The 24238-nt window shown below is 41.6% G+C and overlaps 1 protein-coding gene across 3 annotated transcripts in view; it reads right to left on the bottom strand.

Moving 5' to 3' along the window:
- Eml6 (EMAP like 6) overlaps positions 1 to 24238 on the bottom strand; it is a 267072-nt gene that overhangs the window by 16347 nt on the left and 226487 nt on the right. For all 3 annotated transcript variants that reach the window (XR_006847095.2, XM_046423963.2, XM_046423967.2), the window contains exons 28-30: positions 4010 to 4088; positions 2012 to 2141; positions 435 to 533 (exon numbers count right to left, since the gene is read on the bottom strand). Coding sequence is in view for 2 of the 3 variants with exons in the window: in XM_046423963.2 (XP_046279919.1) it covers positions 435 to 533; positions 2012 to 2141; positions 4010 to 4088 (308 nt within the window). In the remaining variant the exon portion in view is untranslated. The remainder of the gene's footprint in view (positions 1 to 434; positions 534 to 2011; positions 2142 to 4009; positions 4089 to 24238) is intronic.

The following is a 24238-nucleotide window of genomic DNA, read 5'->3' on the forward strand; positions in this document are numbered from 1 at the left end:
GACAAATTAAAAACAAATAACAAACAAACATTTTACAAATGTGACTCAGTCCACATTTGTCCTCGGCAGCTTCCTAGGGTACAGAAGAGCGGGGCACACATACTGCCATCTACCCTTGCTGAGCACAAGCACCAGGCTTCAAGACATGGGTGTCTTCAACACATGGGGCCTGAAAAATTATTCTTGCAAGTGCACAGAGATGGGGACCATCCATTTATTTACTCTCAGACTCTGATCTACCTTTCCTTTTTTTCAGAATCACCAATCGCTGAATGTGAGAACTTAGGTGACAGCAGATACATTTAAGGCTGAAAAAATCAACAGCAACATCCACAAGGTGAGTGTCAGCTATGCACCCCCTTCTCCCAATAACTGCTACTAAGTTGACGTCCCTGCAACAGTTGCACGAGCCTCAGCTGCTGCATGGCCCCTACCTATCTGGCTGGTTGCCACCACGTTTCTGTACTTGGGGTGCTGGTTCACTGTGAGGCAGAGGATGTCATCCGTGTGCTCCAGGTAGAAGCTCTGGCTGCCTAGGAGAGAGGTGAACAGTGGAAACTAAAGAACTTTCAAGAAAACCCCATAGCTTCATGTGCAATTTTTGGAAACTGCTTGTAAGAAACAGCTTAAAGCCCCCCGATTCTTACTTCTAAAATCATTCTTGGAAAGACAGGAGTTTGATTATTCTTCTTCTTCACATAATCTGTACAAGGGCTGGGAGAAGAGCCAATGTCTGTCATCTAGCACACTCAAGCTCCACCTCAGTCCCTCTCCCTGTTCTATGTGGGGCTAGAGCACAGTCCAAGTGTAGAGGCTTCCAGAGCCCAGAATAATGAGGGTGAGAGTTTTCTCCTCTCCATGGCACAGGGTTGACAGCCTCTCCATGTCTGCTTCTAGGCAGGGGAGGGTGAGAGGCCTGGAGAGAACCCTCCTCTGTGTAAAATGGTACTATTTAGTGTGAAGGAACTTTGTGGATAAGAAATACTGAGGGAACCCTTTAATCACTTTACTTGCCAAGTATAAACCCACTGGTGTGCCCAGGTGACATAGGTCAAGGCTTTATCACCAAAGCTGAACTCAACATGTTGCAAAAAGGGGAAAATCAGAAAGAAATACTTTATTGTCCATCACAGCAAATGGATTTGCTGACTTCCTAAAGCAGCCACTTTAAACCCACTTGGATACCCCAAAACAAGAAAAGAGAATGATACAAAAGGAAATGACACATTTCTTCTAAATTAATATGTGGCTAGAAAATGGAGAAAATGTGTAGAAATTTATAAGACCTCTTTCCCCAAAAGCGACACAAACCAATATGTGCCCAGTGACTTCCTGTCTAAATCTAAGCATGAACAATTTTACAGAACCAGCAAGGAATATAAAAACTTGAAAAAAGGTTTGTTTTGACATTTGAAGACAAAATGTTGACATATTTAAATTTGGAGGTAAAGATATATATATACTGTTACATTAACTTCTAAATGTTTCTTTTTGTTTGAAATGTTTCTTATTTTTTAATTAAAGTCATATGGTTAAAGGACTCCTTAGGTATTTTTGTTGGTTGGTTTTTATTCTCATTGTACATGTAACTCAGGAATCAGAACAACAACAACAACAACAACAAAAAACTTGAAAAATCCAAACTGCTGAAAACTAATGAGAAAAGTCGCCCTGTGCTTTCTGTCTGTTTTGGTGTCCAGGGAGTCTCTCAGCTCCATGCCCTGTTCTCTCTGGCTTCTCTCCATGTCTTTTGCTTCAGCTGTTGGAAACATGGATGGCTCCCTCCTGGGCCTACACCAAGTCAGGCTGGGCACAGGCCAGAAGGGAAGAGGACCTCGACTCCTGGAACTGAGTCTGGGCTCCTCTAGGACTAAAGGACATCAGCCTTGAAGCGAGTGAAATGGCTCTAAAGGAAAGGAGAATGGTTAAGCTTCAGGCATCAAAAGAGTGGGAACCAGACATCAGGGTGGACGTGAAGAGCTGGGTTGAGAAGGCGGCTCCCACCCCCTACCTGTGGAGAGGTTCTGGACGATGCCAGCCGCTGCCGTGTGGAAGATGATGTCGGCCCCATCGTTAAGATAATGCAGGTTGTTGCGGCAGTCAAATCCTCTGTAGCCAAACACATGGTCCAGAGCCAGCTCCTGCATGCACACATGTACACACACACACACACACACGTTAAAGCTGCTCCAAACCCATAACCAGGAGCAGCGATGCACGCTACAGGACGGTATGGCTAGTAAGGTCCACCACTCACTGAAAGCATTTTGCTTCTTGACTGAGGATAAAATGCAGACCTTTATTTAGTTCCCTGAAATGCTATGGGTGGCATAGAATTTTAGTGACTTTTCAAAATAAGCCAGATTTACTTCCTGGATTCTTAAGTAAGCTAAAGTGCACTGATCTGATGCCCTGTCAAGGTGATCTGGAAGTCCTGCATCTGTACTTGGCCTGTACTTGACGCTCGAGATGAGCTAAACAACAGCTCAGGTTTGTTTTGAGAAGTCCCATAGATATAGCTGGGACAGGCAGAGCAGAATACTGGGGCAAATGCCATGCTCATTCTGTGCTCATTCTGTCAGTTGGCACTTGCCCTACAAAGCTTCTGCACATTTAGACTTTTTCACCTCCAGCAACTAGATACTATTCTGGGTTTATAGTCTTCTCTCCCTCCTGTCTCATCTTCTATGACAAAGAGCAGTGGCTGACTCAGATCAGTTCTTAATTCCATTCAACACACACATATTGGGCAGCTCCTCCATGCCTGGCACTGTGCTGGTTGATAGCATACAAGGTTAACAGGATGTGGGTCCTTTTTCTTCAGTTTCTGATTCTGGCTCTTACTCTCTCCAAAGTTTGCCAATAGCAAACATCAGATTAATTATCTTAAAATACCATGCCACCTCTTTATTCAGAAGCATTTGCTGTCTTCCACTGACCCGGGAGAAAGCCCACACTCTTAAAGTTGGCCCAGTGGGCCCCATTCCCACACATCTGACTGCTGCACTCCTTGGTCAACTTGACACTCAACCCACATATTATAAGCTTTCTCATTGTTATGATTTTGCTTTTTCAAATTCTCAACTGGAAATCCCTTTTGCTCAACTCAGTCTCTACCCACCCCTCAGACTCTCTGCAAGGTGTGTCCCAGATAGTACGTGTTTAATACATGACTCTGCTCCTGGAGTGAGTGAATGATGGGCCCAAGCTGGGCCAGTCAGTCTCCCCCAGGCATTTAGAATTGGGGGCAATGAATTTAATTTGTGTTGTGGTGGGGAATCACAGGCAATGAGCTTGGAAGGTGGCTCTAGGTAAGGTTCTGAAACCATGAACTTGAACCCTATTAGTAATGTGAGAATCTCCTGAGTCCTAAAGCGTAAAGAAAAAACTCTAGGCTAGCTGGTCTCTGTGAAAACAGCAGGCTCACTAGAACTGATCTTCAAGTCTCAATGACTAAGCATGAACCCTTTCACTCACTGGGCTGGTGGTCAAGGACCTGAGAACTCCCTTAACTTTCCTGCACCACCACAGTTTCCCCATTTGCAAGTAGATACAACAGCACCTACCTTACATGTGAAAGATTTGTTTAAAATATTTCATGGGAAGTATGAAGCATAGTGCCGGCGCATGGAAAGTTCTCATGCAACATTAGAGGTAGTAAATGAGCTCTCCCTGTACAAATGCTCAAGTGCCCTCTCTCCCAACTCTTCCCCTTTCAGGAAGGGATATAGAGGGCCTCATTGGTAGGAGGCATAGGCTTGAAAGACATGGGTCATTTCAGAGTTAGTACTGATCAACCTGTGTGTAGAGCTGGGGAAGGAAGAATGTGACCTGGATGTGAATCTGGTTCTGGGGATGATGGACACAATGCCATGTAGAAGGAGAGGGGACAAGAGAGAGCTAATAGATTCATTTGATGGAATCTGTGAGACAGGCTGATGAAGATGTCCGCCAGGCCATCTTAGAACGTTGATATCAGATCAAAAGCACAGTAACTTAATCTCCTCACCTCAACTAGTTTCTTTTTTTTGGTGATATTGTTCTTCTGGAGTTTCTCAGGCTGGGGAGCTGCTCGGCTAACAGGTGGTCTGAAACAGAGAAGTCAGAGGAAGCACAATGTTGAACAAAAGGCTGCTTGCTCATGGCTGGCCAAGGCCGGGCTTTTTGTTTTTCTCCCTGATCAGTGGACCCTCTGCCTGGTGTTGTTCTATCCTGCCCAACTCCCTCACCCTGTCCTATAAAAAGTGGCTTTTGACACAAATGGTCCTATGTGGTTCCCCTGGGTTTGTGGTGCTGAGCTGGGCTCCTGCACACCTAAGGCACCCAGGTCAGCAGCTGCCCCTCCTTCCCCACTCGGCATTTTCCAGGGATCCAGGAGGAACCCCTGAGCTAGAAGGGCTTGTTTTAAAACTAAGCAGGAGCCTAAGTAAGAGTTCACTTACTGAACTCACTGGCCATTTTCCAGACAGGGATGTGCCAATGCTGTTCAGAATCAGGTGGTCAAAGATCACAACATGGTGTGAGACAGGACTCACAAGCCAGGCTTTGGAACATGCCCTAAGGCCACTTGCAAAGTGCCCAGGCTGGTCTAGCCACACCAAAGGGCAAGAGGGAAGCAAAGTACTGACAAAACTTTGCTCTTACCCTGCCCTATACCTCAGGGCAATGATTTGCACTCTTACCTCGATAAAGGTTGCTTTTCCCTTCTCAGTTTAGGGGATTGAGGCCTCCAAATTCAATGAAGAGATTTTATAAGGAGGAAATCTTAAAGGTCTCCTGCTTGAATAGGCCAAAGCTTTGTGGCAAAGGGTTCCCTTAAATCAAACTTCTCTAAGATTAGGAAAAGAGGGTGTTGGGGGCTGGGGGGTGGGGCGGGGCGCAGGAGAACTGCTCCACTCCTGCTGCTCCTTCCAAATCCATTAGTTATTGTTCTGGGGAAACGCAAAGAGAAAGGATTACCTTGATCCCCTTGGAAGCAGCAAACAAAGCCAAGTGAGAAACTTAGTACAGTTTAGAGCAGCATTAGCAACCACCTCACTCATGCACAAGCACTTTCCAAGTGAACACATTCCTGTGTGGCACAAACCATGCTTCCCCAGCATGCCAGCAAAGAACTAAAACAGAAATGAAAGAGTGCACCAGTCTACAAATTCAGAAATCTCATACCCTGGCGTCTCTGGGCAAACTCTGCACTAAAGCGCCTACGGAATGGGGAGAAAAAAAGGAAGCTTGTCAATGCTTCCGGCATGCTCTCTGCGGCTTTACAAGCCTGGGGACTCTGCTTATTTTAGAGTGTGCTGGGGAGAAACTTGTTGACAGAAAAACAATGACATCCTCCTGGATGTTGTAAGGGAGTTATGCACAACGGGTGCTTTGTTCCCAAGTTAAGTTTGACTCATAGTTTAGCCCAGTCTTCCCAGTGTTTCTCGGCAGGTCAGACTGCCTGCCGAAACAGTTCGTGGATTTTTAGTGCAGGAAAAAACAAGGTACCTTTATTTTCTCAGAACCTCTTCAATCAATAAGTGATAATCATAAGTGATAATTGGACCAAATGGTATTATAATCACTACTGAAGGATGAGGAGAGCACACACCCCCGGCTGACATCATCGCCACCAAATTGAGCAAAATCGCAAGGCTGGGGCATGCCAGTTCTCACAATTAGACACTTCCTGCACATTAATTATCGCTTCCCAGGACATCTGCTCTTTCTTCTGTTTTAGTGGGACTTTCAAATGAAATCCGTGGGTTTCTTCTTTCACCTAAAAATGTTTAAGTGGATGACAAAAGCAAGCCAGGGGCTGTGATGACAGCAAGAGGTCACTGCAGCGGCAGACGGTTCGGTTCGGGGAGGCATCATTTGAGATTCAACACAGGGCTCGTTCCCAGGGAGCACATGGTTGTATAATATGCAGCATATTATACAGTGTAGAGAGAGTATGCATACGAGCACAAACGCTGTGTACTTATATATACACAAGATTGTATATATACACACAAAGGAAATTGGTGCTTTTTTTTCACCTTGATTTTCAGTTAAAAAAAAAACTGAAAAGTAAAGCAATCTCAGAACATTTCTTTCTTATTTCACAAGCATATGTTTACAGCGGTATTTCTTCAAAACTGAAGATGAGAGGAGCAAGGGGGAGAAACCTGCGTTGTGGCAAATTCAGCGGGTTCTAAGTAGTGACCCTTCGCGTGTGTGGGTACTGCATGAGCACTAGTACTGGATGCTCACAGACCACCTGTGCTTTTCCAGAGTGCTGAGGATACTTACTTGACAATTCCCTGCCTCCAGAGGAAAGCAAGTTAAAACACAATACAAGTATTAAAGGCTTCTTTCCAAGCATCTATAAACAGTGTTCGTAACATCAAATGTGGGAGGAACTGCCAAAAAATCTCAAACGTAGCCAAACACTGGAGGTTTAGCATTTTTCAGCAGATCTGAATCCTTCCAGATTTAGATTCCACTGGAAATGTGATGCTGAAAAGCTTTGCTAAGGTGGGAAGGAGTGGAGGGTGCGAGGGCATTCACTCACTTTTCAGAACCATAAACTCCTTAGAGTTGGTTGTTCCCATTTGGCCTAGGATGGGAGAACCAGGAAGACCCTGAGAGCTACTGGATGTTGGCAGGAGACCCCACAAAGTTAAGCACTCGAAGGTGAGGGGGCAGAGAATCACTGTAGGGGGTGGAGACCCAAAAGGAAGGAGGGCTTTGAAGGGGATCAGGAAACAAAGGGGAAAAAGTGCTTTCAATGAGCAAGAAATTGAAGGATGGACTCCGGCGAGAGAGCAAATTAGATTAATGAGGGTGATGGACAGGCCTGAGCTCCAGAGAGTAGAAGAGAAGCTCTGCCAGGGCAGACAGGTGATGGCAGGGAGCCCAAGGAGAGGCCTGTGAGGCTAGGTTGTGACATGGTGCTGGGTAAGGAGGCGGCCCTGCTCTTGGGCTCCGTGCTGGGGGCCAGGGGTGCACAGAGTTAAGGTCACTGAAGATCATTAAAGGTCACCAAAATAGGTGGCAAGCTCTGTAGGCAGTGCAGAACCATGAGAGGGTTAATCTCTGCTGTTCTTCCACTGCTTTGCAGCCAGGCTGCTGAAGAGAAGTGTAGACTCACTCAGAGATGTGTGGAGTATAGTCCTCATGCAGGGTCTCACCCCACCAAGGCCCACAGGGGTGGCCCATGCCCTGGTTGCTTTCCTATCTCCTCATCCCTCCTCAAGATGCTGGACTGGCTGAGCAGGAGGAGGAGCAGAGCTCACAGCAGCCTGAGAAGCACAGGGAGTTCGGAGCCAAGGATCTTAGGGAAGCTTCTGTGATGGCTGAGGTGCAAGCCAAGAGGAGGTTCTGCGAAAGCCAACTGGGGGCTAGGGCTCAAGGGTTGGAGAAACAGAGAAAGGAAGTTGCTCCAATGCAGCTTTCAAAGTTATCAAAGTTGTTTTGATAAAGAGGGGTCTGGCAGTGGGGAAACAGTTCCGATTAGCCACAAAATACAACTTTTGTTTTTAGTGTTAAGTCAGACAGTGTTTAATGTTCAACATGCTTTTGGAAGAAATAACTTTGTTTAGGTTCCAAAATGGGCCATAAAATGCTCCGAGTGTTTTCAAAATGTCTTGGGAAATCCAGCTACCTTTGGATGATCTTAGGTGGGAACTAATACATGATCTGAACTCCATTTTAGAACTGTTCTCCAACAAGATCTGTTACCCCATGAATGGACTTCTAAAACTCAAATGAATCCCCAGACATTTACAAAATTGTGTTTGCACATGTGTGGAAAATGAGGCATGATTTAATTTGATTTTTCAAAGAAGTCTGTGATTTAAGAGCAAAATAGAGAAAAGCCAGAAAGGGTGATGAATTTGAGAGAGAAATTAACTAAGATTTGCTGTTCTAGGATAAATCCAGGTTTAGGAAAAATCTCCAAAGCCACGGGGCTCTCTGTTATCAAAATGAAAGGACTTGGATTCTGTTAAGTATATTCCTGTGTCTTCCAGAACCATCCACTGAGTTGTTCCATGGCAAAGTGGAGTTAAGGGAAAATTGTCAGGCAAGAGAACAATAGGATATCCAGAAATAAGCCCACCATGTTGAAAATGCTCTTGACTGAAGCCTATGACAAAAGTCTTGGATTTTGCGGGGGGTGGGGTACAAGCGATTGAGCTCATGTGCACTCGACCACTGAGCCACATTCCCAGCACTGTTTTGTATTTTATTTAGAGATAGGGTCTCACTGAGTTGCTTGGCACCTCACTTTTGCTGAGGCTGACCTTGAACTCGTGATCCTCCTGCTTCAGCCTCCCGAGCTGGGATTACATGCATTTGCCTCCAAATGGCTGTTTTGTTTTGTTTTTAGTGGGAATAAAGTCTCAGAGTTGGCCATTTTAGGTGAGTGTAAAAATATCTGGATACAAATTGAGGGGATAAAGGATACAGCAGAAGGAACTAAGAGTAAAGATGGGCAGATTAGTGAAGAGGTCACTGCAGTAACCCAAGGGAGGAAGGATGAGCTTGAATAGAATAGTGGTCGAGGAGGAGGAGGAAACAAGCAATTATTTAATAAAATATCTTTGAAATGGGCTTCACCACACTTTATAGGGGATGAAGTAATAAAAGTAGTTCGAGTGGAATACCAATTTTCTAGCCGGGCGTCTGGGTGGATGACGGTACTATTGATAGAGACAGGAGAAGAGGGTTTATAGGGAAGATGATGGCTTCACTTTGGACAAGTCATGCTTCAGACATCTGCAAGATGGCTACAGGAGTTGGAAGTTCAGCTAAGGGATATGACTGTGGGAATCATTAGCTGATAGAGGAGACATATGAGATTCATCAGGTACAGGGTAAAGAGAAAAGTCAGCCAAAGGTGAAATCCTGAGGACTAACACTAAATAAGGGACTGGAAGATGAAGCAAAGAGGGACAATGAGGAGAAACAGAAAAGCAGGAGTAGGGCCAAGAGAGGTTGTTCCGAAAAGGTGCAATCTGTACACGTGGAAAAATAAGATTAAGATTACGTACCCCATTTGAATCAAATGTATGATATGTCAAGATCATTGTAATGTTTTGAGCAACTAATAAAAAAATTTAAAAAAAAGATGAATGAAAGAAGAATGCCTAAACTGCACTGTCCAGTATTGTAGCCACTGCCACGTATGGCTATCTAGCACTTGAACTGTGGCCACAACAAATAAAGATGTACTCTAACTGTAAAATACATACCAGATTTTAGAGGCCTAATAAAACTAATTTTAAAAGAGGATATAAAGTAACTCATTTAAAAAATAGTATAGGTTGACATAATATTTTCAATACACTGTGTTAAATAAAATATATCATTAAAATTAACTTCACCATCTCAACCTTTTTAATCTGGCTGCTAGACAAATCACATATGGGGTTCACATTATATTTATATTACATGATACTCATCTGAAAGAAAGAGCGTTGACTAGATTAGGGAATTAGAAAGTATCCATGTCAGGAGAAGGGCAGGGACAGAAGACAGAAGGGGACAGAGAATAAAGGAAAGACTCTGTGAAGCCTGTATGAGAAGGGGAGAAGGGAAGGAAGGAATTTGTATGTGAGTGTATGAGATGAGTTGAAGGCTTTGGGGGGAAAGGAGTTGGGTGGGAATGAGAAACACTGGAATGTGCTTCCTGGGGAACATGGATCCAGCTATGGGGCAGTGGCACCAGACACAGAAGAGATGATGAGGGACACGGATATCAGCAGAGGATCCAGCCTTGAATAAGAAGAGGGACTCATTGTGTCTAGAAAGAGAAGGGAGGATGTAGAAAGCAACACAGAGGAAAAAGAACTGTCAAGATGGAGTTCATGTGCAATGACTTCTGTTTTCTCAGTGACAGAGGGGAAAATGGCTATCTGCCAAACCTATGGGGCAGAAGGTTGAGGAGGGGGCAAAAATTTGGCTGACTGCTGGGAGGATGGCAAAGCAGCCAACCAAAGAGAAGAATAAAATGAACCAGAAGCATAGAGACTAAGCGTGGCTGGCAACATGGCATCTCTGTGGGGTCAACCTGCACCAGGTGTGGTTCCCTAGTGGAAAAGTAGGAAGTAGGAGACTACAGGGGTAAAGGCCAAGTGGACTGGGAGAATGACAGTGGGCAGGCAAAAGAACCAGGCTACATACGAGGGGGCTGATAAACTCAGGGAAAAAAAAAATGGAGGTGTCTAGGCATCAGATGTCTTCATGAGATTAGAGATCATGTGTGCCGAGAATGAGAAATCCAGAGGAGAGAAGGTTAAGTCACTGAAAGAGAAAGAATGGGTGAGGATGATGTACACAAGGCATGGCAGGAGCTGGGGTCATCCAGGTGACATTAGCTGAATTCCTCAGACACAGGAAGTTGATAAATGAAAGAAACAGGGAGGAGCAGAAAATGGCAAAGCATGAAGTGAATGTCAAAGGAGCAGGAGGAAACAGATTTTAGAGTGTGCCATTACACTTTAAATACACCCACAAGAGTATCCCTCCCCTCCCCGCTGTATAACCCATTAACATTATTTTGGGAGCATAAATTGAGCATCCAAACAATTGCTTCTACAAATACCTCCTTGGTGACCACATTTTTACCCACAATTGTAGAAAGAGGTCAATGATCCTGTTGGCAATCCACTCCCTCCAAACAGTATCTGTGAGCTTTTCAGAGAGCTGACTGAAACAATCAGACATAGTCTACAGGATGCTCCTTTTTGACAGAAAAGTGCATACTTATTTATCATTTTTTTAAATATAAGTGAATAGGTTTCATTTAATTGATTAGGTTGCAGGAGTGTGATTTCCAAGGTATGTTAACTTTTTTAAAAAACAAAAACATTTTCTAGCATGTTCCCTCTAGATTTTTATACCCTGACACACTCTTTGTGATAAAAGGTGAACAAATTATCTTGTAATGAATGGCAACTATAATCCTAAAATTGTCAGTTGCATGGAAGTTACAGCTTTGCTTCAAACCATGACAGAAAACCAAGAGGCTGAATAAGGAAAATCACTTAGGAAAGTAGCATTAAATTCACTGAAAACAAAAATCAACTATTTAAATTTTGGTGCAGTTACCCAGCTAAACATAGGCCTGTAAAATAATTTCAGCATTTCAGGGTTTAATAGATTATATAATTTCAGTTCCTTCCACCCACCTTCGTAAAAAGAACAACCTAGCTATGCTCTATCTGCTCAGAAAAGCTCTGAGGGCTGAACCCTCACAGAAGTATGGGGTGGAGCGAGAGAGGAGAAAGCAGCCTAGAGAGAGGGGCTCTGTGGGAGAGGCAATGCAGGCCTAACGCCCCATGCGCATGCGCAGTCACACTCTCCGGTGAGGGCTGAGCCAGTACGCCCTACGCATGCGCAGTCACTCTCCCACCGTGAGAGCTGGCTTAGCGTTTGTGAAACAGATAAGCAATTGCAGGGCTTTGTACTAACTCTGTAAGGTCATTCCATCCTCACAAATGGGATGGATATGTAGGATTAAAGGTTCCTCCCTGTTTACTGGACCAAGTTTCAAGTCAAGATTTAGCAGTTTCCATAGGTCTCCCTATGGTAAATTGGCAGCGCTTCCTTAGCAAGATTGTCATTTCTTAGCAACTCTAACAATAGGAGCTTACAAAGCAGCTATTGATGGAGGATGACAAAGGGCCTCTGTCCAGGCCCTCAGAGCTGAGTAAAACGCTAGGAGAGCAGGCTGTTAACTTGCCCATTGACATGGGTGGAGGGAGCTGCCGGCTTCATCATGCTCATCATGCCTCAGGCAAGCTTGACATTCCCACACAACCACTGATTAAATAAAACATTTCTCAAAATTGGGGGCAGGTTCTCCCAGAAGATTTCTGTCTCCAAACATAGCATAAAAGGTTAAGAGAAAAACTGGGATTGCCTATATATGGTGGTTTGTTTCAGCTCGAGGAAATCTGTCTAAATCTTCCCTATTTTTTAAAAACACTTCTGCCACTTCAGAGAGCCTGTTGTTTCATTGTAAATTTGCTGACAAAGAAGCTTTGTGTGTAGAAGACGTGTGATGGCAGTAGTAACACAGAATTTTTTTTTTCAGTTCTTTTTGCCTGGGGTTAAATAGATTTAAACCAAACGTTTCAATTCTTAATGGACACATGATATAAAGCTAAAGAAACACCAAAATTGTTCAACCAAATGTTTTTTGACTAGTCCCATAGCCAGATGGAGCATCCTCAGATTCTAAATGCAATACATGGTTTCCAAACAAAGATAAGGCCACCCACAGGTGCTAACAAAATGAAGGTAAAAGTCATCACGGACAAAGAATGAATTGGCACAGCATCTGGGGACAGATTTATTTATTTATTTTAAACTATCTATTAAGAGAAGCAGTCTAGGTAAATTCTTCCATTCACCCAGGCTTACAGTGGAACTGTGACCTTCAGGGAACCCAGAGTCTTACCAAAGTCTGCATCTGGTAGAATTTTAAGTATCCTGATGCCATAAAGAATTAAAGAAGGCTATTAATTTGAGGCTAAAACAACAAAAACCGGACAAACAAAACCCCCATAACATTTCTTTATAAACCCACAATGTGCTGTTTTCTATATAGGACTTCCTTTTTTGCTTAGGTTCAAAACCTATTCAAATGAACTCAAAGAAAGAGCTGGAAGATAAATTTTAGGGCCAAATCTATTGAGCCATAGGCAAAATTTATAAAAATGTCTGGGAAACCTTGGTGCCAGAGTGGAATTCTAAGGTCACTGAAGCTGGTACCTGTCACTTCACAAATGAAGGCACTGCCACTTAAAAAGACTCAAAATCTGCCTTCTCATTTTGCTTTGGTAAAAGTTCCTTGATTTCATAAGGAACATATGCCTCAGAGTGAATATGTACCAGAAGGACTGAAATATTAATGTAAGAGAATATTCACAGATTCCTTCTCTATAATCCCCTGCTAAGAATAATCCTGGCACTGCCACCTCCATGTTTCTTCATGCTGGAGGCTGAGGTGGATGGAGAGTGAGCTGCCTTGTGGTAGAAGACAGTTTGTGAAGTGAAAACTGTTCCTTTCCCAATCCCCACCATAAAGGATTGGAAGAACGATTCCACTTTCATATCAATATGAAAATAGTTAGCCCCCCATTGTTGCTGGGGAATGGGGAAAGGTAAGGAGAGAACTGGCAGAGCCCTGCAGGGAAGGGCTCTTCAGGATCCTGATTTGCCCACAGGTCCACAGTTGGGGGTTATTGAAAAGACATGAGCTGCTGATAGCTGGCATCAGCCAAAATGTGGGTGAATACTGCAAGAGGCCACAAGTACCCGGAAATGAATCCCTGTCCCTGGGACTGTGGGAGGCACCAGTCATCCATACATATGAAAAGAAGCTTTCAGTATGTATGACTGAGAAAAAGGAGTTGCCTGAACCCCAAGATCTCTCCTGAACACCCAGCTGCCCAAATTCCCTCCCAGAGAAAGAGGAAAATCACCTTGAATGCTGCTGAGATGCATCCTAGAGGTAAGGGCCTTTCCACTTCTAGCCATTGTTTGGATTCTCTTAAAGGCAGAAGCCAGATGGGGACCATAACCTAACAGCTGGAAGGGTGGGCAGGGGTGCCAATTGCTTAGAGGTGGAATTTCCATCCTGAACTTTTGCATTTTAAAGACAAGGAGCCTACAAGATCTCAGACTTTAATATCTAATCCATGGGTACTGGAAATGGTCTTAAATGAACTTGGTAAAGTGTTAAGGAACTTTTTCACGGAGTGCCTGCACAGTCTTGGTTTTAGACACGAAACAGTTTATAAAACACGTTTTGTTTGCAGAGTTCTTCTCAAGGAGCAGAGATGATACAGCCAGAGGGATGACCAAGGAACTATCCCACTGTGCTGGGCCTGCTGAAGCCTGATTCTGCTGAAGCTAAAGTCAGCTTCTCTAACTTCCCGGCAGACATGTCGACATGTACTAGAACTGCAATGTAGTACTCATCCCTCCTGGGCTCTAAGGCACATATTCAGACTCTTCTAAACATTTGGGAATGTGTTTTGGGTGGAGTAGATGGTAGAAAGCTACAGAATAAGATCTTAGGAAAATAATCAAGAAATCCTATTATGCTCACAAAAATCTTATAATTAAAAGAAATAATGGCAATGCCATCATGTCTTAAGCCACCCTGTTTTGGATTGGCTGTACTTTGTAAACTACCCCTTGGAAAGTTATAGTTTTCTTTGCCCAGGGTTGCAAATTTTAAATAGAACCACTTTTTAATTAATTAATTAATTTATTTATTTTTTGGCCGTGGAGAAGATTGAACTCAGAGGCACTCGACCACTGAGTCACATCCCCAGCCTTATTTTGTATTTTATTTAGAGACAGGTGTCTCCCTGAGTTGTTCAGTGCCTTGCTATTTTTTTTTCCCCCTGTGGCTAGCTTTGAACTCACTATCCTCCTGTCTTGACCTCTTAAACTGCTGGGATTATAGGCATGCACCACGGTTCCTGGCTTGAACCACCTTTGAATGACTTAAGACATTAACTGATGGTGTCAAGTATTGGAGAAAAAGGGACTAGATAAACACTGACTCTAATCAGTGATCCCTAATCAGTGATCTCTCTTTAGTTTTTCAGAGCTCATGACATCTGATGGTTTTCAGGTAACAGTAGAGTGTGGACCAAGAATTTGCTAATCTTATACTTTAATTAAAAGTGGAATAATTTTTAACTTGCAGGGATATAATGTGCTTATCTAAAGAATTATAGAAACTGGTCCAGGAGATGAAAGTTGCTTATATCTCAAGGATATTCTGGCAGAAGAGAAAAAGAAAATGCAAGCCCTGGATATTGAAGACTCTGCTCAACATACAGCCTTCCTTCCCATTGTCCTCTGGTGCCCCCCTTCCCATGAAAAACCTTTTGCATACCTTAGCTCCCTGCCATGGTCTTTGTTTGGGAGATGACAGCCCTGCCCATCTTCTCAGGGTCCGCCCTTGAATAAATCTGATTTCCTTCTCACCAACTCTCATCTCTCAAATATTGGCTTTTGGGCAGTGAGCAAATGGATCTGGGTTCAGTAACAGTAAGTATGATTATGTTTTATTGGGGCATTCTGGGGATTTCAAATACCATAATAGTGGCTGAGGAAATGCTATTAGTTCCTGATTTATGTAACCATGTCTAGTTTCCATACACTCTAAAACTAAATAAAATTTACGATCTTTAACTTTTGTATCGCCACCTTTCCACAGTTGGCATCATTATCTTATTATGTGAATTAAGTAGATTGGTGTCCGAAGTGGGATTAAAAAGGAGTTGCGTGGCTGTTGTGGCTCAGTGGCAGAGGGCTTGCCTCATACATATGAAGCACTGAGTTCACTCCTCAGGACCACAAAAAAATAAATAAAATAAAGGTATTGTGTCCATCTACAACTAAAAAAAATATTTTAAAATAGAAGGAGTTGCGTATTGTTTTAACTCTCATCAACTCAACTTTTCTTATCAAAGTCAGAGATTCTAGAACGAAGTCACAAGGGGAATTGAAAGATGCCAAAGTCTTCAAATTTTGGAACAGTAAGAGTAACCAAGTTGGTATAAATCCTGTCATGGACTTTTGCTTTTTAAAAAAAATGGCCCAAGATGGAGACAAATTTCAAGTTTAAAATTTCAACACTGAGGATTTCTAATTTAAAACATGTATTCTTTCCCCCTTACAAGTAGCTTGGCCTTAGAACTGTCATTTAGAAAAATAAATTTAAAGATGATGTTCAGAGGAGTGTGAAGAGAGATCCTACAGAATAGGAGAAGATCTTTGCAGAGAGCCGTCCGTGATCTTGATCTGTGCATGAATCCAATTGAAATGGAAGCCATTGGGTGGGAAAGTCTGATATCTGGGAACTCCCAGAGGCACTCCTGCTAGTTTTAGACTACCCAATACATATGATATCCTATCTAGTTCTGCCAGGTTCCGCACTGCAATGGAGTTAGAGTCAAACAGCCACACAGCCTCTCAGAGATAGGTGTGGCTTGCCAAGATGCCAATCAACCTGTTTGCTGCAAGTCCCCTGCCACACCAAGAGGCAAGACTCCTCCTGCTGAAACCTTATCCCTGCCTTTGATGTACTCTCCCTTAAAAAAAGGATCTGAGCCATTTTCTAGTTGTTCAGTTCCAGCTACTACCAGGACTGGAGGATCTATCAGACACTCTGCTTTTAAAACTATTTTCTGTCTCTCTCTTAATTCTTTATTAATTATTTCAGACTTTCATTTTCTCAAGTGGCTCATCCCCTCCTGGACAGAAAATGACCCTGGTGGGGTGCTGGCTGCCCTGTGATAGACATTAATATCCAGTATATATAAAGAATTCAAAAAACTTAACACCAGAAAAACAAATAACCCAATTAATAAATGTGCAAAAGAAATAAACAGATGCTTCTCAAAGAAAAACAAATGACCAACAGACATATGAAAAAATGTTCAACATCTGCAGTAATTAGGAAAATACGATCAAAACTACATCAGGATTTCATCTCATTTCAGTTAGAATGTCAGTTATGAAGAATACAAATAGTAAGTGTTGGGGATGATGTGGGCGGGGAAAGGTATACTTCTACACTGTTGGTGGAACTACAAATTAGTGCAACCATTCTGGAAAACAGTATGGACATTTCTCAGAAAACTAGGAATGGAAACACCACCAGACCCAACTATCCCACTTCTCAGTATTTATCCAAAAGATTTAAAATCAGCATACTATAGGGATGCAGCCACATTAATATTCATAGCAGCACAATTCACAACAGCCATGCTGGGGAATCAACCTAGATGCTCATCAACAGGTGAATGAATAAAGAAAATGTGGTATATATACAAAATGAAGTATAACTCAGCCATAAAAAAGAATAAAATTATGCCATTTGCTGGCAAATGGATGGAACTGAAGATTATCACGCTAAGTAAAATAAGCCAGATCCCAAAAGTCAAAGGTTGAGTGTTTTCTGATATGTGGAAGCTAGTCCAAAATAAGAGGAGAGAGAGGAAAATAAAAGGGGGTCATTCTATCAAAATAGTAGATAGATCAGTGGAATAGACAAATGGGATTGAGGAGGAGAGAAAAGGAACAGGATAAGGGAGCACAGTGGAATGAATTTGACCTAACTTTCCATGTACATATATGAATATACACCATCACGCATATCCATAAGACTCTAAATAAAAAACAAGTATTAAAAAAGCCCACTTTTCTTTTTTTTTTTAGAAAATAAGGTGGTTGGGGCTGGGATTCAGTGGTAGAACACTTGCCCAGCACATATAAGAGTGTGGGTCCCATCCCCAGCACTGGGGGGAAAAATATCCCTGTGCCATAAGGTGGTTGTGTACATGTTACCTACCATGGCAAAATAGCTGAATATCTAGATGAATTATAATTGATAAATTGGTAGCTAAAATAATGAATATATTTTCTATAGTTATTCATAATTCATTGGTAAGTTAAATTAAATTGTGCCAAGATAATATAATTTAAGTGTTAAAAATAACTTTTCTACTTTTTTTTCTTTTTTAAGGGCGTGATGACCTTTAGCCTGAGATAAAGCAGGAGAGGCTGGCAGCAAGCCAAAGGCCTTTGGGGGCCGGAGGTGGGGGAGAAGAAAAAGAGACCTTAGGTCAGTGCAGGATTTTAATCTGTAGCCATAAGCTATGCAGCTTCTGAGGTAAGAAGACTAGAAGTTGGATTTGAATCTCTCCTTTTGCAATTAAGTGGAAAACGCTGTATTAAGTAAAATAACTTTGTGAAGATGGTATGGAAACAAAGTGGAAGTCTTCCATTCTTTAATTCATTCCTGGTGGATAGTCAAAATCTGCAATAGTGCCTGTTAATAAAAGATCTTAAAAAAAAAAAAGAAACTGAAAAGAAACCAAACCAAACAAACAAACACCCCCACCCCACCCCAACTGAGGATTGAACCCAGGGCCTCTGAATGCTAGGCAATCACCCTACTGCTGAGTTACATTACATCCTCACCTGGAGAAAACAACACTCAGCTAAGGTAAGGGAATATTTATATGCAATTTTGATAAGCATAGTTCAATTGGTATTTAGTGTGTATTCTGTCAATACAAAGTTAGGATTCTCTCTGAATGCAGGTTCCAACTGAATATAGTAAATTTAAAAAAAAAAAAACAAAAAACAAAATGCGAAAAGATACAAGCAGCCCATGACCTGGTCAAACAACAATTAGCAGAAGGACAGACAACCTTCTGTATCTCCCCATAATACTCCCATTTTTTGTCATCAAAAAGAAATCTGGTACAGCCATATGTATTGGATCATCTTCCCGTAAATTTATGGGGACGAGATGTCCTAGATCAATTAGGTTTGACATTAACAAATAACATCAACCAAAATGCACCCACTATTATGACTAGACAAGGTTTTAGGAAAGGAAAAAGATTAGAAAAACAAGAACAAGGTATAGCAGCACCAATACAAATAGATCAAGGAACAGACAGACATGGGTTGGATTTTCAGAAAGGGTCACTGAGACAATAAAAATTACTTGGAAATCAGAAAGACCAGTATGGGTTCCTCAGTGGCCCCTGACTAAAGAAAAGATACAAGCAGCCCATGACCTGGTCAAACAACAATTAGCAGAAGGACATATACAACCTTCTGTATCTCCCCATAATACTCCCATTTTTGTCATCAAAAAGAAATCTGGTAAATGGAGATTATTGCAAGATTTAAGAGCCATTAATAATGAGATGGTTATTATGGGACCTGCTCAATCAGGGATTCCTCAGTTGTCTGCTTTGCCAAAAACCTGGTATGTTTTAGTTATAGATATTAAAGATTGTTTTTTTTCAATTCCAATTCATCCTGAGGATAGTAGACGTTTTGCATTTACTATCCCTGCACTGAATCATGAAGGTCCTGATCAGAGATATGAATGGAAAGTACTCCCTCAAGGGATGGCTAACAGCCCAACTATGTGTCAAATTTATGTTAACAAAGTAATCCAGCCACTTAGAAATCAAAATCCTGAACTACAAATATTTCACTATATGGATGATGTATTATTAGCACACAAAGATAAAAACACATTGCTAGAATGTTATGCCACACTTACAAACTTATTAAAAAATATAATCTAGAGATAGCAATAGATAAAGTACAATTAAATTTTCCAATTAATTATTTAGGAGTTCTATTATCCTCAACCATGGTCCGTCCACCAAAAATTCAAATATGAGTAGATCAACTCAAATCACTTAATGACTTTCAAAAGTTATTAGGAGACATAAATTGGATAAGGCCTTATTTAGGTATACCAACAGGAGAGTTGGGACCTTTATTTGATATCCTAAAAGGTCCATCAGATCCAAATTCACCCCGAATGTTAACGCCTGAAGCAAGAAAGGCATTAAAAATCATTGAAACATATATGGAAAATATGCATTTGGATAGAATTGATATAAGTTTGCCTTTATTATTTATTGTACTACCAACAAAAAATATTCCTACAGGAGTATTTTGGCAAGAAGGTCCATTATTATGGATACATTTATCTTATTCTCCTAACACTATTCTTACTAGGTATCCTGAGGCTGTAGGACAATTAATACTCAAAGGAATAAAAGCAGCAAAGGGAGTGTTTGGAATTTCTCCCAATAAAATTATTACTCCATATACTATGCATCAAATTGATGAGTTAGCTAATGAGTTAAATACTTGGGCAATAATCATGTGCAAATCTAATGTTTCATTTGATAACCACTTACCATCTAATCCTTTATTGTCTTTTTGGTCATTGCATCCTGTAATTTTTCCAAAAATGACAAGAAAAACACCTATCATGAATGCTCCAAATATATTCACTGATGGGTCAAATAATGGTACAGCAGCAGTAGTTACCCCTGATCAAACTTTTAAATTTTTAGTACCCAAACAATCAGCTCAAAAGGTAGAGCTTAATGCAGTTTTACAAGCTTTTGTGATGTTTAAAGATTCTGTATTTAATTTATTTTCTGATAGTCAGTATGTAGTTAATGCTATAGTATCTCTTGAAGATGCTGGTAGGATTTCCCCTTCTTCTACTGTTTTCTCTTTGCTTTCCACTATACAAAGTCTAATCTGGGACAGAAAAGATCCATTCTTTATAGGACATATCAGGGCACATACAGGATTGCCTGGAGCCCTTAGTTTGGGCAATGATTTAGCAGATAAAACTACACATGACATACATATTTTCTCTACACTAGAAGAAGCTATAAATTTTCATAAAAAGTTCCATGTCAATGCTAATACTTTACAAAAGCGTTTTAAAATAACTAAGGAACAAGCTAGACAAATAATAAAACAATGTCAAAATTGTGTGACCTTTTTACCACAAGTTAATCTTGGAGTCAATCCTAGAGGATTGATACCTAACCATATTTGGCAGATGGACGTCACACACTTGCCAGAATTTGGAAAATTAAAATATTTGCATGTTACAGTTGATACTTCTTCTGGATTTTTGATGGGCTCCCTTCATGCCGGAGAAAAAACTAAAGATGTTATAGCTCATTGCTTACAAAATTTTGCCACTGTGGGTGTTCCAAAACAGTTAAAAACAGATAATGCCCCTGGTTATACTTCTACCTCTTTTAAACAATTTTGCTCAACATTTGGCATTACTCATATAACAGGAATCCCATACAATCCACAGGGACAAGGCATAGTTGAAAGAGCTCATCAAACTATTAAAATGTACTTATTAAAGCAAAAAGAAGGAATTGGGAAGGGGTATATATTCCCCAAAGATAAACTTAAAATAACCCTTTTTACTCTAAACTTTTTAAATTTGGATTCATCAGGACTTAGTGCTGCGGAAAGGCATATGTGTCCAAAAAATGTGCATAAGCCCAAGGTACTTTGGAAGGATATTCTAACAGGACAATGGAAAGGTCCTGACCCAGTAATTGTCTGGACTCGGGGGTCTGTTTGTGTGTTTCCACAGGGAGAACAGCAGCCGATTTGGATTCCAGAGAGATTAACCAAGGTCCTGACCCAGTGATTGTCTGGAGTCGGGGGTCTGTTTATGTGTTTCCACAGGGAGAACAGCAGCCGATTTGGATTCCAGAAAGATTAACTAAAGCGATTTCTACAGACCAAAAAGAAGATGATTTGGCTCAATTCCATAACAACTGATATCCAAAACTCCAGTTTGGCTATTCTTACATCTGCAACAGAACCAGGATGCTTTTTTCAATATCTATTTTATTATTGCCCTTTGCCATATCATGAAGTTCTATTTTGTTTTTTGAGCTCATACAGACCTAGGTTAATGTTTTGCTGATCAGTTCTATTTTTTGACTATAGAGTTTTTAAACATTGCAATGGAGATTTCACCTGTAAAAAGTTATAAGGCCTTTACTATAATGTTATGTGTTGTATGTATTCTATTATGTGTGCACACTTGTGTTTTGTGTTATATGTTTGAATGTACGTATGTCCATATATCATATATGATGAGCGCTCATGATAAAATGGATCCAAATATTTTTTTCACGTGATTTATATGGTTTAATTTAAATTGGGTAAACAACTGTTGAGGATTGTTTTAATATGTAAACAAAAAATAAGGTTAACAGATCTGTTTGTTTACTTTCACCTTTCCTTTTCATTATATTTAATAATTCTCTTAAAGATAATGTAAATTGTTAAGAAAATTGTTTTCTTTTAGTGCCTTCTGTAATGTTACATAATTTTTTCTTTAGCCATTATTGCCAGAATTCCTATCTTCATCCCAGTGCCGGTGAAGACAATGTAAATTGTTAAGAAAATTGTTTTCTTTTAGTGCCTTCTGTAATGTTACATAATTTTTTCTTTAGCCATTATTGCCAGAATTCCTATCTTCATCCCAGTGCTAGTGAAGTCAAAGATAAAACCAATCTACAGCTTCTACAATAGCCATCACTGAACTGCTTGCAGAACTTGCCTGGACACATTGTGAGCTCACCTGTATGCATTGTGAACTATCTGTTGGTACAGCGAATTGTGGTAGTGCTGGAGTATTTTTGCTGATGGTGTCACCGGTGGTACAATTTTTCAAAGGCGCCCTCAATTGGCTTAATGTCATGGCATTTTGCATCCTCCTCTACTAGTGATGGTCTAAAATTTGGGGGCCAACAGAGGTGAGGCAAAGAACCTCACCCCCCCACAGGTGCAAAGGCCTATCCACAAGTATGGCTGTAAGCTGGACCGGTAGTCAGTGACGGGTATGATCCAATTGCAGTGGTACCAACCTAAGACAGGAGGCTGACGCCTAGAGGTCAGTTCATCCGATGACGGGTAAGGACCATATGTTGAATTGGACTGCCTAACAGGCACGGTCCCTAAGCCACATGCTTGTTGTTTAAACAGAGAGGGGGAGATGTTGAGAGCCACAGCCAAAGGGGCCCCAGCAAACTTCCAGCTGCCAGCAAACTTCCAGCTGCTGGCTGATGATTGGCTCACAGCGGCCCCAGCAACATCTAGCTGATTGGCTCCTCGGCCCCAGCAACATCTAGCTGATTGGCTCCTCTGCGGTGATGCTCATTGGGCTGTTTCCCTGCCCTTTCAGACCACGGAGCTGCTCATTGGGGGACTTTTTTGGCTCCGCCCACGTGACCCAGCCAATCGGCCTCAAGAGCAGGAGGATTGTGGGAGGTGGGGAGAAGCTTGTGGGGGAGAGAGAGGCTTGTGGAAAGCTGGTGGTGGCAGTTGAGTCTCTGAGGGTTTTTCCTGAGAGGCTGTTTTGTTTGGCGTGTGTGGTTCTAAAAATAAAGTTAGTTTCTTTTGACAAGTGGCTCCTGATTGTGCCCAGCCAGACTGCGGCAACAAAACACTGTTATCATCCCCCCATGCAGATGGTTAATCTAAGCAGTTAGGAAATGCCTGTGCTCTATCTATAGTATACACTTAAAAATAAATTGCTAACCACGTCCCCACAGTTCATTTGAACTGCAGTAGAACACACCTGTAGATCGTTTTATGGCCTATCTATACATTATTAAGAAGGAAGGACCTTTGGGAGTCACCTCCGCGATAATCACACCCATCATGCAAGATTGGGGCTGTTTTTGTTTGACAGTAATCATTTCTGTAATTTCTAATGTCTCTGTTATTTTCTTCACATGAAAACAAAAACCTCTGAAGACGAGCCAAAGATCTGGGAATGCCAGAATGTAATGCGCACGTAAGACTTTAGAAAGAAAGACTCCCCAGTGTCCTAACATCTTTTTAAAGTTGATTCCTGTGGTACCCCCAGAGAGGGGTGTAAAAACTATGGCTCTGGCTGGTTTTCTCTAAGGGGAAGCACTAGCAGATCTCAGCGTGGGAGGAGAATGCAAAGGCTTTTATTCTCTCCAGGCCTCCTTGCTGGGACCCAGGCTGATGACCTCCAACACTCTCCCACAGGTTTCAACTCTGGTCCCAGTGGCCCTCTAGTACAGCTCTGTTCTCTCCCTCTGGCAACAGCTTCTTCCCCTTTCCCCTCAGGCCCAGGGCTGGTAATGGCATCCAGCTATGCTAACTCCAGGGCACCCCTTCCTGCCCCTTTTTCTTAACCCTGCCCACGCCCTGTTAAATCTCTTCATTAAGTGCCCTTCAATTACCTCCTGTTGGGAGGATCATCTCTTTCCTGGGACCACAAATGACAGAGTTTAGGACAAATCTCAAAGACTTAGGTTATCTCTTTCACTGTCTACCAATTTTACAAAATTCTATCTAAGATAATAGATGTCCCATATTTTTGCTTTCTCTGAAGCCAATTTAGGAGCTTGAGTGAAGAATCAGAATCAGAAAAGGAAAGATTTCTAAATTTGAGACAAGAATGTAAAACATAATTGAATGACACATAATTGTTAGCATTTAAAATTATAATATGTAACATGATACCTCAAAAACAGTGGCAAAAAGCAACCAAACAAAAGCCACTATTAAAACAAGGTGCTTTAGTTAGGATCTAAAATATTCCCTAAAGACCCATGTATTAAAGACTCAATTCCTGGCTTGGTGTTATTGGGAAATGGTGTGGGGCCTCCTGGGAGGTTTTAAGGTGTGTGTGAGGGTGTGTCCTTAAACCGGATGGATGGAACCTTGGTCTCTCTACCCCAGCCATGAGGTGAGCAGCTTTGTTCTACCATGCCCTCCCCAGCAAAATAGACATTTTTTTTTCTTTAGAGTTGGTTATCTCAGGTAACAGCAACAGAAACCGGGCTAATATGAGGGGAAAAAATTTTAAAATATCATA

Source organism: Marmota monax, unplaced genomic scaffold (assembly GCF_021218885.2).
Source record: "Marmota monax isolate L192 unplaced genomic scaffold, Marmota_monax_Labrador192_F-V1.1 WCK01_AAM20220418_F8-fsc00015, whole genome shotgun sequence".
NCBI classification, from domain to species: Eukaryota; Metazoa; Chordata; class Mammalia; order Rodentia; family Sciuridae; genus Marmota; species Marmota monax.